The sequence below is a fragment of the Neoarius graeffei genome, chromosome 7 (genome assembly GCF_027579695.1).
Source record: "Neoarius graeffei isolate fNeoGra1 chromosome 7, fNeoGra1.pri, whole genome shotgun sequence".
Taxonomy (NCBI): domain Eukaryota; kingdom Metazoa; phylum Chordata; class Actinopteri; order Siluriformes; family Ariidae; genus Neoarius; species Neoarius graeffei.
Window position 1 is genome coordinate 35,531,884 of NC_083575.1, and position 12,931 is coordinate 35,544,814.

General features: G+C 40.7%; 1 protein-coding gene across 1 annotated transcript in view; it reads right to left on the bottom strand.

Annotated features, from left to right (window-relative positions):
- Window positions 1–1,021: 1,021 nt before the first annotated feature.
- The window catches only part of lrrc73 (leucine rich repeat containing 73), a 40,152-nt gene continuing 28,242 nt past the window's right edge, over window positions 1,022–12,931 (bottom strand). Inside the window, exon 6 of the mRNA XM_060925560.1 lies at window positions 1,022–1,188. Coding sequence (XP_060781543.1) covers window positions 1,127–1,188 — 62 coding nt within the window. The 3' untranslated portion in view covers window positions 1,022–1,126. The remainder of the gene's footprint in view (window positions 1,189–12,931) is intronic.

Genomic DNA, 12,931 nt, shown 5'->3' on the forward strand with positions numbered 1-12,931 from the left:
GTTATGTAGTGGTTCTGTGTTAGTCTCTAGCAAACAGAAAGCCGCTGCCGAGAAGTATTTGAATCTACGTGAATCACATCACCAACCGACTTCCTGTACCCCAGTTGTCACAACTCTGAATTCCATGGCTCTGGTCTCAGCCATTCATGTCTACCGGCCGCGAGTGAGTGTCACTTCCGTATGGAAGCCCGCCTTCTACAGATTTCTGACTTTTTTTTTTCTTCTCGAAAATTTCGACTTTTTTTCTCAAATTTTGACATTGTTTCTCGAAATTTCTGACTTTAATCTCGAAAATTCTGAGTTTTTTTTCTCAGACGTTTCCAAATAAAATATAAAACCCTGGCCCTATTGCTCTGCCGTACTGTCCCCCCTTCTTTCTTTCTTTCTTTCTTTCTTTCTTTCTTTCTTTCTTTCTTTCTTTCTTTTTAAAGGGACCTAAACTAATTGGACTATGGAACTAGTAATTGGCTGCTGAGCTGTTCCATGACCAGGTGTGTGTGTGTGTGTGTGTGTGTGTGTGTGTGTTATTCCCTCATTTCCCTTGCAATTGAGCAGATAAACAGTTGAGGGCTGATCTGAATTGTGGTGTTTACATTGCTATTAGATCTCCAATATGAATTCCAGAGTGCTGTCCCTGCCAGTGAAGCAAGCCATCCATGCACTGAACAATCAAAACAAACCCATCGTTGTGGCCAAATTAGCTATTTGGTACAGTCATAAGTAAGAACGCACTCGTGAGCTCAGGAACACCAAAAGGTCCAGAATACCACAGAAAACATCTGTGGCAGATGACTGAAGAATTCTTTCCCTGGTGAAGAAAAACCCTTTCACAACAGTTGGCCAGGTCAAGAACACCCTCCAGGAGGTCGGCGTATCTGTGTCAAAGTCAACAGTCAATCAAAACTTCAGCAGAGTAAATACAGAGGGTTTATCACTAGATGTAAACTACTGATGAGCCTCAAAAACAGGAAGACCAGTAGACAATTTGATATATAAACATTTTATTTCCAAAAAGCCCACACACTTCTGGAACAGCATCCTATGAACAGTTGGGATAAAGATCAACTTGTACCAGAATGATGGGAAGAGAAGGGAAGGAACTGCTCATGATCTAAGGCATACCACGTCATCTTGTAGCGTGGGTGTGCGTAGCTGCCAGTGGAACTGACTCTCTTGTATTTGTTGGTGCTGGAAAAAGCAGCAGAATGAACCCGTGTGTGTGTGTATAGGACTATATTATCTTCTCAAATTCAAGCAAATGGTTCAAAACTATTTGGATGTCGCTTAACAGTGCAGCTAGACAATGACCTGAAGCATACTGCAAAAGCAACCCAAAACCTTTTAAAGAAGAAGCCTTCATCACACACACAAGACAGTACAATGACTATTTTTCTGCGCACAGCCCAGCTTGTTAGGGGCACATAAATAGAGGATATTACATGGAAGTTTATCTTCATGGGGAAGCCATGACCTAATGGTTCGAGAAGCAGTTTTGGGACCAAAAGGTTGCCACTTCGATTCCCTGGACCAGCAGGAATGGCTGAAGTGCCCTTGAGCAAGGCACCTCACCCCCAACTGCTCTCCAGGCTGCTCTGGGTATGTTGTACGTCACTCTGGATGCGAGCGTCTGCTAAATGTATGTAATCTTCAAGCAGTGAACATATTCATGAGTGACAATATTTTCAACATGAGCAGATAAACTTCATATCTTCACGCCAACATTTAATGCTCTTTATATTATAGAGACACATCCACAAAAAATACACAAGTTAATCAAAAGAATTTTAATTTTGAACCGGTTCACCCTTTTGACAATATGCGTCTAGTCAGCAGGAAAACACTGGGAGTGATGTCGTCAGAGTGAAACATCAGGAATTATTATACATACAGGACACTTTTTCGATGGAATAAAAAGTGTTCTATTCCCTTCTAGCAGGTTTCATTCATTTAGGTTGATAGCATGCAATATTGTTAGTGTATCGCTTATCCTACATGTATTACGTCACTCTACCCAATGGAGAACGAGCGTTGAATATGGTTTACGATACTGCATGGTTGGTAAGACAACATGACGTCACACGTCGGAGCTGATGCAAATATTCAATGAGAGTTTTCTGCTGTGCAGAAGCATTTCTGTGTTCGCCAGGAAAGAGAAAGACGCGTTGAACACCTGAAAGGCTACCAACACTTTATTAGATATCCTTCATGTATATTTACAAGAGAAAAACATACCAATGGACATCGAAAAACTGGAAGAGTGTGCGTGTGTGTATAATAATAATATTAGCTGGCTTTTTTCGTGGTATATCAGAGATATTCTAACTCGTCTTCGACTTGTTCACTATCATGCTAGCTGAATAGAATACAATCGGATAGACCACTCAACATCAGCCAATAATATTTAAATGTTTCACTCAGATCTGCGATGTATTTTTAAATGAAAAATGTGAGTTTTTCAACATGAAGATAAACTATCCATCTTCAAGCCAATGTGTGATTTTCTTATTGTTATATAGATACGTTGACAAACACAAAGTACCTAAATTTATCAAAACAATTCATCAATTTCCTCACAAGTGACACATAGAGATTTGTCAGTTTTGGTTCTCCATGGGGCGGCACGGTGGTGTAGTGGTTAGTGCTGTCGCCTCACAGCAAGAAGGTCCAGGTTCAAGCCCCGTGGCCGGCGAGGGCCTTTCTGTGCTGAGTTTGCATGTTCTCCCCGTGTCCGCGTGGGTTTCCTCCGGGTGCTCCGGTTTCCCCCACAGTCCAAAGACATGCAGGTTAGGTTAACTGGTGACTCTAAACTGACCGTAGGTGTGAATGTGAGTGTGAATGGTTGTCTGTGTCTATGTGTCAGCCCTGTGATGACCTGGCGACTTGTCCAGGGTGTACCCCGCCTTTCGCCCGTAGTCAGCTGGGATAGGCTCCAGCTTGCCTGCGACCCTGTAGAACAGGATAAAGCAGCTACAGATAATGAGATGAGATGGTTCTCCATGTCCCAGATGTAGCTCGTATGAAAAACACGAGTGGTGTATTTCCCAGCAAAACATTCATGTCCATATAATGTGAAAAGTGCTGTAATTAGTAAACTGTTCACCTGATCTGGATCTCAGCACATTAGCTTATATTCATTATCTAATTTTAACTGTGGTCAATGCCCAAATATTTATCTACTTGACTATATTTCACACAGTTTACCATTTGGTAACATTTAGTCAGCTTTAACTGAGAGGTTTAAAAAAAAAAAGGAAAAAGTATTTGTGATACAAATGGATTTTTGCAATTTGCTTATTACACCTAATTTATAATGAATATTTGAAGACTGTTTTAAGGAATTGAGAGCTGAAGACAGTACTATGCATACAGCAGCTTTGCCGTATTTCCAAAAACTGAATTATTAAGTCAGAGGGATTCAAACTGGACGTGAGGTGCAGGTGAAATGGAAAATACCAAAAAAAAAAAAAACATTAGAATGACCGGTTCAGACCTGCCAACCTTTATACATTTTATAGAGGAGGAGAAAACTGCGGTTTCCTTTTTCCCTGTCTAAAAATGTCAGAATATAAATGGGCTAATTGACATGAATCTGGAATGATTGACAGCTGCACAGATGTTTTGAGCTCTTTAATTTAAAGGTCTGCTGATGTGGTGCTCTTGCTTTCTGTCAAGGGAAAATAATTACCATGATTTTTTTTTAAAGTTCAGTAATGTAGGGAAAAAAAAACCTATCAATCAACGTCTGACTTAATTATCATTAAAAAGTTCACATCACTTAAGTATATACATCAAAAACGGGGAAGTGGGGCTCCTGGGGGAAAATGTTTGATCTGCTTTCTGCAGTTGGACGGTTGGGTTTTACAACACTGAGACACATTTACATACAGAGTGCTGCGTGAGAGAGCCTCTTGAGTACTTTGTTTCACGAAGCATTAGCTCTCCAATTTTTGGTAATTCTTGTATTAGGCAGGATTAATCAAACGTTATTTGAGATTAGTGTAAATAAATACGCAGGTGATTATTAGGGCTGCACAATTAATCGAATTTAATCGAAAATCGCGATTTTGGCTGCCACAATTAAATGAAAATCGCGATTTATTAACCCCGCCGACAGTAGTCGGAGGGGTTATTATTTTCACCTGCGTCAGTCTGTGTGTGTGTGTATCTGTCTGTCTGTCTGTCTGCAAGATATCTCAAGAACCAATGGATCGATTTGGACCAAATTTTGTACATGTGTTGCCAATCACCCAGGAAGGAAACCATTAAATTTTGGAGGTCAAAGGTCAAGGTCATGGCAGAACTTCGAAATTTTCGCCCAATGTATTTTAATAGGGAAAAGGCGGGGTTTGCACTCGTTAGAGTGTCCCTGTCTAGTTTCCATTTAAAATGTGAGCTCTGCTGCATATCTGATCAAGCACTTTTTGACCAGTACTCCGCCAAACCATTAGGGGGCGAGCTGACGCATGTAAGGTTTCATTACTCCGCCTAAATAAGCAAGCAAGCCAAGTGCGCAGAGCTTCAGTGCAGCGGTATCCAGTGTTGCCAGATTGGGCGGTTTTAAGTGCATTTTGGCGGATTTGAACATATTTTGGGCTGGAAAACGTCAGCAGTGTCTGGCAACACTGGCGGTATCTTCTGCAAGGGGTGATAGCGTGAGAGTAGGTAACAGATTGAGCGTATTTAGCACTGGAGGCAATGCTGTGACCTGCCTTCGCTCATGTTTAAAGCCAGAGCATGTTGATAGGCTGGTCTTTCTAGCTAAAAACTTGTAGGCCTCAGTATAATGCTATGTAATTGTTGCAATTGAGTTTTCAGTTCCTTCATCCTTTGGTAATTTCTTGGATAAATTTCATTTATTTGTCATTTGGAAATCAGAATTTCTCTTTTAAATTTCATTCTGCACTGAAAGCTGTTCATATTGTTTGTTTGAATATAGTGAAATAAAATTTAAGTGATTTCCCTAACATCAAGAATAATCGTGATTAATAATCGTGATTACAATTTTGATCAAGATAATCGTGATTATCATTTTTTCCATAATTGTGCAGCCCTAGTGATTATAGAAAATCGCGTGCGCTGATTGGTCGAGAGATTCTGACTGTTCCTTGATCATCACCTCAGCAAAATGGCGGCCGATCGCGTCGTCACTGTAAGTGAAGAAAGAATTAAATTGTGAAAAACTGGTGTTCCTAAAAGCTCTAAAGAAGCTACGAAGTTTGATAAACTATTCAAAGCTAAGGTGCAGTTTTGATTTAAAAAAAATCTATTTCAAAACAAAGTATTTTATGTGACTCGGCGTAGATAAGTGAGACAAGCTTGTGCCGCGCCGTTATTGAAGGTTGCCTTGTTGAAAATCACCTGTGTATTTATACTAAAACTATGAGCCACCTCAGGCTCAGTGAATATCAGTGAATAATAACCTCACCGTCAGCGAATAATTGTTAATTATTTGTTGCATCCATCAAAAAGAGAGACGATTTTCTTTTTCGTCTTAAATTTGTTCCTTTCACACCTCCAGGTTAATAAGGTGATCGAGTTTCTGGTCGATGACAAGTCAACTAGTCATGAAGTGTGGTATTTTTTGTTAATGTTTTCAAAAGTACAACCCCAATTCCAAAAAAGTTGGGACAAAGTACAAATTGTAAATAAAAACGGAATGCAATGATGTGGAAGTTTCAAAATTCCATATTTTATTCAGAATAGAACATAGATGACATATCAAATGTTTAAACTGAGAAAATGTATCATTTAAAGAGAAAAATTAGGTGATTTTTAAATTTCATGACAACAACACATCTCAAAAAAGTTGGGACAAGGCCATGTTTAGCACTGTGAGACATCCCCTTTTCTCTTTACAACAGTCTGTAAACGTCTGGGGACTGAGGAGACAAGTTGCTCAAGTTTAGGGATAGGAATGTTAACCCATTCTTGTCTAATGTAGGATTCTAGTTGCTCAACTGTCTTAGGCCTTTTTTGTCGTATCTTCCGTTTTATGATGCGCCGAATGTTTTCTCTGGGTGAAAGATCTGGACTGCAGGCTGGCCAGTTCAGTACCCGGACCCTTCTTCTACGCAGCCATGATGCTGTAATTGATGCAGTATGTGGTTTGGCATTGCCATGTTGGAAAATGCAAGGTCTTCCCTGAAAGAGACGTCGTCTGGATGGGAGCATATGTTGCTCTAGAACCTGGATATACCTTTCAGCATTGATGGTGTCTTTCCAGATGTGTAAGCTGCCCATGCCACACGCACTAATGCAACCCCATACCATCAGAGATGCAGGCTTCTGAACTGAGCGCTGATAACAACTCGGGTCGTCCTTCTCCTCTTTAGTCCGAATGACACGGCGTCCCTGATTTCCATAAAGAACTTCAAATTTTGATTCGTCTGACCACAGAACAGTTTTCCACTTTGGCACAGTCCATTTTAAATGAGCCTTGGCCCAGAGAAGACGTCTGCGCTTCTGGATCATGTTTAGATACGGCTTCTTCTTTGAACTATAGTTTTAGCTGGCAACGGCGGATGGCACGGTGAATTGTGTTCACAGGTAATGTTCTCTGGAAATATTCCTGAGCCCATTTTGTGATTTCCAATACAGAAGCATGCCTGTATGTGATGCAGTGCCGTCTAAGGGCCCGAAGATCACGGGCACCCAGTATGGTTTTCCGGCCTTGACCCTTACGCACAGAGATTCTTCCAGATTCTCTGAATCTTTTGATGATATTATGCACTGTAGATGATGATATGTTCAAACTCTTTGCAATTTTACACTGTCGAACTCCTTTCTGATATTGCTCCACTATTTGTCGGGGCAGAATTAGGGGGACTGGTGATCCTCTTCCCATCTTTACTTCTGAGAGCCGCTGCCACTCCAAGATGCTCTTTTTATACCCAGTCATGTTAATGACCTATTGCCAATTGACCTAATGAGTTGCAATTTGGTCCTCCAGCTGTTCCTTTTTTGTACCTTTAACTTTTCCAGCCTCTTATTGCCCCTGTCCCAACTTTTTTGAGATGTGTTGTGGTCATGAAATTTCAAATGAGCCAATATTTGGCATGAAATTTCAAAATGTCTCACTTTCGACATTTGATATGTTGTCTATGTTCTATTGTGAATACAATATCAGTTTTTGAGATTTGTAAATTATTGCATTCCATTTTTATTTACAATTTGTACTTTGTCCCAACTTTTTTGGAATCGGGGTTGTAGATGTTGGGTTTCTCGACATTTCTCTTCGATACTTCATGCAGTATTGAACATTCAAAGCGCTCATTGTGAACCTGGACAGTCTGCTCATGCAGTATCTAAATCACCTGTTCTACAGTATATTGCACAAACATGATACATAAGACATATCAGGGTTTTGGGTTTTTTTCTGCTTAAAATGCATATTCTTGTAAAAGGGTCACCGAGTTCCTCAGCGTGTCGTCCCCCCCCATGACTGGCCTGCGTACAGAATATGTCCACATTTCTAATTTCCCCACATCCTCCGCTTTACACTTTGTTCCTCGTCTGGCCCATCAATCTTTTTTTCCTCCATATGCAACTCTAAGAGCCCATAATGACTAGAGCTATAACAAGCCCCTGTGCTGAATATTTGATGTCTTTGAAAATAGCTTCATGGTCCTTCAAGGAGACGGCGAGACAAAGAACAGTGTGTCGGAGTCTTGCACATGAAAAATGGACATTCTTAAATATTTAAGTTTGTGCAAATGGGGGGGGGGGGAGGAAGGTGATAACATGCACTTGTGTCATTCATGTGGTTCCACAAGCTGAATGAAGAGTTTCTGTAATGTCGTGGGTGTATAAATAGACTTGAACATCTGCTGTGTTAAGTGTAATGAGTTCCTATCGTTAGTATAATTGAGTTCATAATTGAGTCAAAGTTGCTTTCTTTGATCCAAGATGACCCTTGGAAGGTGATGCAAGCAAAATATTCACCAAAAAAAGTCAGAACTGATTTTTTTTTTTTATAATCACGTTTGGAGGCACGTATTAAACATGAAGCGGCCACTTACTCTCCCCTTAACCTTCAGCACGGTAAAATCGGTCACGTTTTACTTGAATAATATTTAGATTCTAATTCCATCTGTTTTTTTTTTTTTAATTTACACATTAGATCCTGAACTCGCTTTAGCCTGTCAGCGTAGGAAAGCTTAGATATGAGGGACGTGCCTTCTGTCTAATTTTAATACTTGATTATCTGTAAGAGCTGATGGGTATTCATCTGTTCGGAAAGGGGAAAAGATTTTGTCCTGCAAGCGAACATTTTTTTTTTCCCCCTTTGTTGTTTGACGTAAAGAACAGAAACGTGAACTGCACAGCATTTCTTGAGCCTGAGTGCAGCAGCATTTGTTAAACTTCTTCACGTTTTCTGAAAGTCCTACCGACCGAACAAACCAATTTCATCAAGTTTGTGATCATGCACAATTGGTAATGCATGTTCCTGTGAATGTCAGGACAGATCTTTGCATATATTACAGCCTATTTAATAAAAAAAACTAGTGAACGAAACGTATGTGAATGCTCCATGTGAGAGCAGCGATGGGGTAAACTGTACTGTACTGCAGCGTCACTTTTGGTGTAAAATAGGCTTAATCTGCAAACGTGATGTACCTGATGATTAATGCCCACTGAAGCTGAAGGAGTCGTACCAGATTAGGTATCGGAAAATATATTCTCTCTCATCCAACAAGCTTCATATCGAACCATGTACATGAGGGGAAAAAATGGCCCACTTGGAAGAATTTGTAGTCCTGCTGTACGATTGTGCTGCACTCTGCATTAAAACGTTGCCTGACTCTTTCTTTTTTCATAGTTTCCACGGACTTGCGGCATAACGAATCCATGAATAGTGATTTGAGTTGAGTATTTGAATACTGCCACCTCAAATGGCGAACAAGGTATTCAAATAACTGAACTAGATCTTGCAAGGTTTTTTTGGTTGGCTTGTTTTTGGATAAATTAAATTCCAGTGTTTTACTTTTATTTTCCAATTATGGTCACGTGACTTTCATGTTCCAGATGTGGCGTGTTTTTCTGTTGGTTCTCGCATGAAGCTGTGCTCTGTAAATATTCACACACGTTTGAGATACCAAAGGGTGTCCCTGCACCCAAATACACGGTTACTCAAAATTAACAATCGATTTCATGTTAATGACTCAGGCACATTTCAAACACACTTCTGTTTCGCTCTATGGGTTGTTCGTGTAAAATCCGTGTCCATGTGCTTGCTTGTTATTGGTGTGTACAAATCGTCTTTCCTCTTTCCTTGGTTTCACTGAAGAGAGATGGTGCTTCAGTCATGCGTCTTGGTTCTTTCGTTTGGTTCCCTGTTACACTCCTGTGCAATGTCTTTATTTAAAATCACACTGTGTAAAGCTTTCATAGTCAGGTAGTGACACCTTGTATTGATTTTTTTTTTCCTTCCTGTAAAAAAAAAAACCTTACAAAGGAGGAAAAATCTACAAAAAAAAAGACTGTTATACTCAACTAACTTTTTCTTCTTGATTTGTAAACTGATGTATATTTTAAAACAAATAAACCTATTTTAAATCTAAATTTAGATTGTTTTTTGATAATTCATGTCATTGCTGGAGTCTTGATTGTATTTTATAATCATCTTGTCCCTGGATGTGATGTGCCTCTGGCTGTCTCCAATGTAATACCTGAGACGTGGGTAGAAATGCTACTGAAATGTTAAATGAGCAGTCTTTTTTTTTTTTAAATCCAAATTTTTAAAGCAGAACTGAAGTCATTTTTAAACTTGCTTTATTTCTTAATTAACGTGTTCTTCAATTACATTTTCGGTTTTAGTAACCTTGTATCGTGACTCGTATTGGCAACTAATCGCAATTAAATATTATACTTATCGGCCTATTCGGTTTTTAGCCGTGTTGAATTTGGTTTGTTTGGTCCGCGGCAGGCGTCGCTTATCCGCGCGATCTTCACGAGACTTGTGCGAGACTTTGAAACGTGAAGTGTCAGCCAGTTGCCATTTTGAAACCTTATCTGTGAAGATACTCGGTCATCCAGGTACATAGTAATCTGTGGTTGGTAGAAGAGAGCAACTGGACTTGCTTGAAAAGTCTTGAAGACGTTTCGCCTCTCGTCCGAAAGGCATCCTGAGTTCTGTCTGTCTAATAGGGAGCATCAGGTATTTATCCTCTCATGGATCATCATAGAATCCGAATCAGAATGCTGATGGCTGCATTGTAGGTGGCTGATAGATGTCATAGACACCCACCTCTGTTCAGTGATGGTCGTTCCAGGTTGACAAAAATGAACGATCCTCTCTGGCTAAGATGTCTGCCAGTTTTCTGGAAGTCCTGTCATACTCCCGCACCAGTCGAAGGGAACTCATCCCATTTCAAGCAAGTCCAGTTGCTCTCTTCTACCAACCACAGATTACTATGTACCTGGATGACTGAGAATCTTCACAGATATGTTTCTACGCACTTTGGGATGAGTTCCCTTCGACTGGTGCGGGAGTATGAGAGGACTTCCAGAAAACTGGCAGACATCTTAGCCAGAGAGGATCGTTCATTTTTGTCAACCTGGAACGACCATCACTGAACAGAGGTGGGGGTCTATGACATCTATCAGCCACCTACAATGCAGCCATCAGCATTCTGATTCAGATTCTATGATGATCCATGAGAGGATAAATACTGGATACTCCCTATTAGACAGACAGAACTCAGGATGCCTTTCGGACGAGAGGCGAAACGTCTTCAAGACTTTTCAAGCAAGTCCAGTTGCTCTCTTCTACCAACCACAGATTACATTTTGAAAACTGTTTTCCAAACGAAGTATTGCACAAAAACAAGTTTAAATGACGATTACTGCCTACTTTTTTCAAACTTTTCCAATTGCTACCAAAACAAACAAAACTTCCGTCTTGATCCCGTCAGCATTCGAAAGAGGGCGCGCGTGTCTTTTGACAACGTTGGCAGATGTTGGTCGCTTTGATTTCCGCTGTACGTTTTACTTCCGTCCTACGATGTCTCGCACAGGTCTCGACGAATCTCGTTTACGGCCGTCGCTTTGACGTATGGACTGATATATTACAGAGCATATTTCAAACCCTCAGAACTTGCTGTAGCAGTGACAAAATAGCGATCAAAAGTGCGTTCCGATATTTAATAAAATGAGAAATAGAATTTTGATGATAAAAAAAATTTGCCTTCAGTTCTCCTTTAAATCAAATGTTCAAATATCAATTTAATATCACGGTATATATCAACGTTTAGAGAAGCTTTTATTAAAATTGGTCGGCTTTACATGATTGAACAGTTTGTTTTTGAGGTGAATACAAAGCAGCTGATTAAAATTGGACAAAGCTTCATTTGTTTACGGCTCCGATTAAACGTCCGTGGCTTGCGCTCTACTGCATGGCAAAGCCGGTCTCCAGCTAAGTGGTCGAACAGAGCTCTAAGTTAACTTTCCATTTCAGCCGAAGAATGTATCGAGCCTGAACTTACCTACAGGACCAAACAGTATCTTCCTAATTATACGAAAATCTCTACTTGTATTTTGTTCAGCCGATGTGTTCATTCTCTGGATTCGTGCTTTAGTACTGTGTGATACAATTGGTACTTGATCATTTTGAGTTATTTTAACAGAGGCCTCCTGTCAGAGGGGGATTAGTGGGGAGCGGAGTCATGGCGCTATTACACACTGGAAAAATTGCCTTCCGCTTGTCTTGGTCACTTAGCAGCTCAGGAGATTGATCATAGGCCTCTCATTTATTATGAAAACACTCCCTCCAGTGTTGTCTGGCTCGTTTAGCGGTTGCTTGGCTGAAGGGCCGGGTGGCAGCAGGGAGGCGTTTCTTCTGCAGTGGTGTTTGCTTCCATCTCTGATCCTTGTCCTTCGGGGGCTGCTTAATCAAACTGCAGCAGCAGAACACAAAAGCCAGCGTACCGCAATATGGAGACAGAGGTCGTGGGGAAGAAAAATGCAATACTGTTTCTCTTGATCTGTTTTTTTTTTTTAATATACAGCCCTAAACACCACTCGAGTGAAGGCAGGTTTTTTGTGTATTCATTTGACATACTGACAATTAGAGTGAAGAAGGATTGCGTCTGTTTACGGGAAATAAATTGCAGCTCTCTAGCTGCTGGGGGGTAACATCTGTCGGTGTCGATTCTGGTTAGTTGGTGGAAATTTATGCCACGTTCATGCATTCGAGATGGGGAAAACTTCCCATTATTACATCTTGAAAGCCTTGGCCATATGGGTCTCATTGATCATGCATCTTCCCCAGCATTTATCAAAGACTTTTTGTCTGTGTCCATCAGCTTCCACTGTCTTCTGGCAATTGAACCTGCATTCATTTAGTTACCTGATGTTTATCCGATATTATTCTATCCACATTCACTGCATATGAGCAATCGTGTGCTAGAAGTAGAGCAGCCAGTCAGCTCATATACCGAGAGGAGAGGAAAAACAAAATGGTGGAGCGTGTTGCTGAACCAGCTGAGGATGAAATAAAAACTACTCAAAACCCCAAAATATTTTTTTTTCAAGAATTAATCGCACGTTTTCACAAACTGCTCCTGTTATTTCGCTGATTTGTTTACAGTCTAAGCGGGGATGATTGTCAGACATTTTGTATAAAAGCCTTTATTTGTTGAATTTGCAAAAAGTAAAAATGCTGTTTCTCAGTCAAGCCATCAAAATGCTGGAAGGTTGGTCTTGAGGCAAAGGGCCTGAAAGTCAACATGGGGAAGACCAAAGTCATGATCTCTGGTAATGACCTAAACACACTGAGAATATCTGGAAAATACCCTCGTGGTGGGCGGCACGGTGGTGTAGTGGTTAGCGCTGTCGCCTCACAGCAAGAAGGTCCTGGGTTCGAGCCCCGTGGCCGGCGAGGGCCTTTCTGTGTGGAGTTTGCATGTTCTCCCCGTGTCCGCGTGGGTTTCCT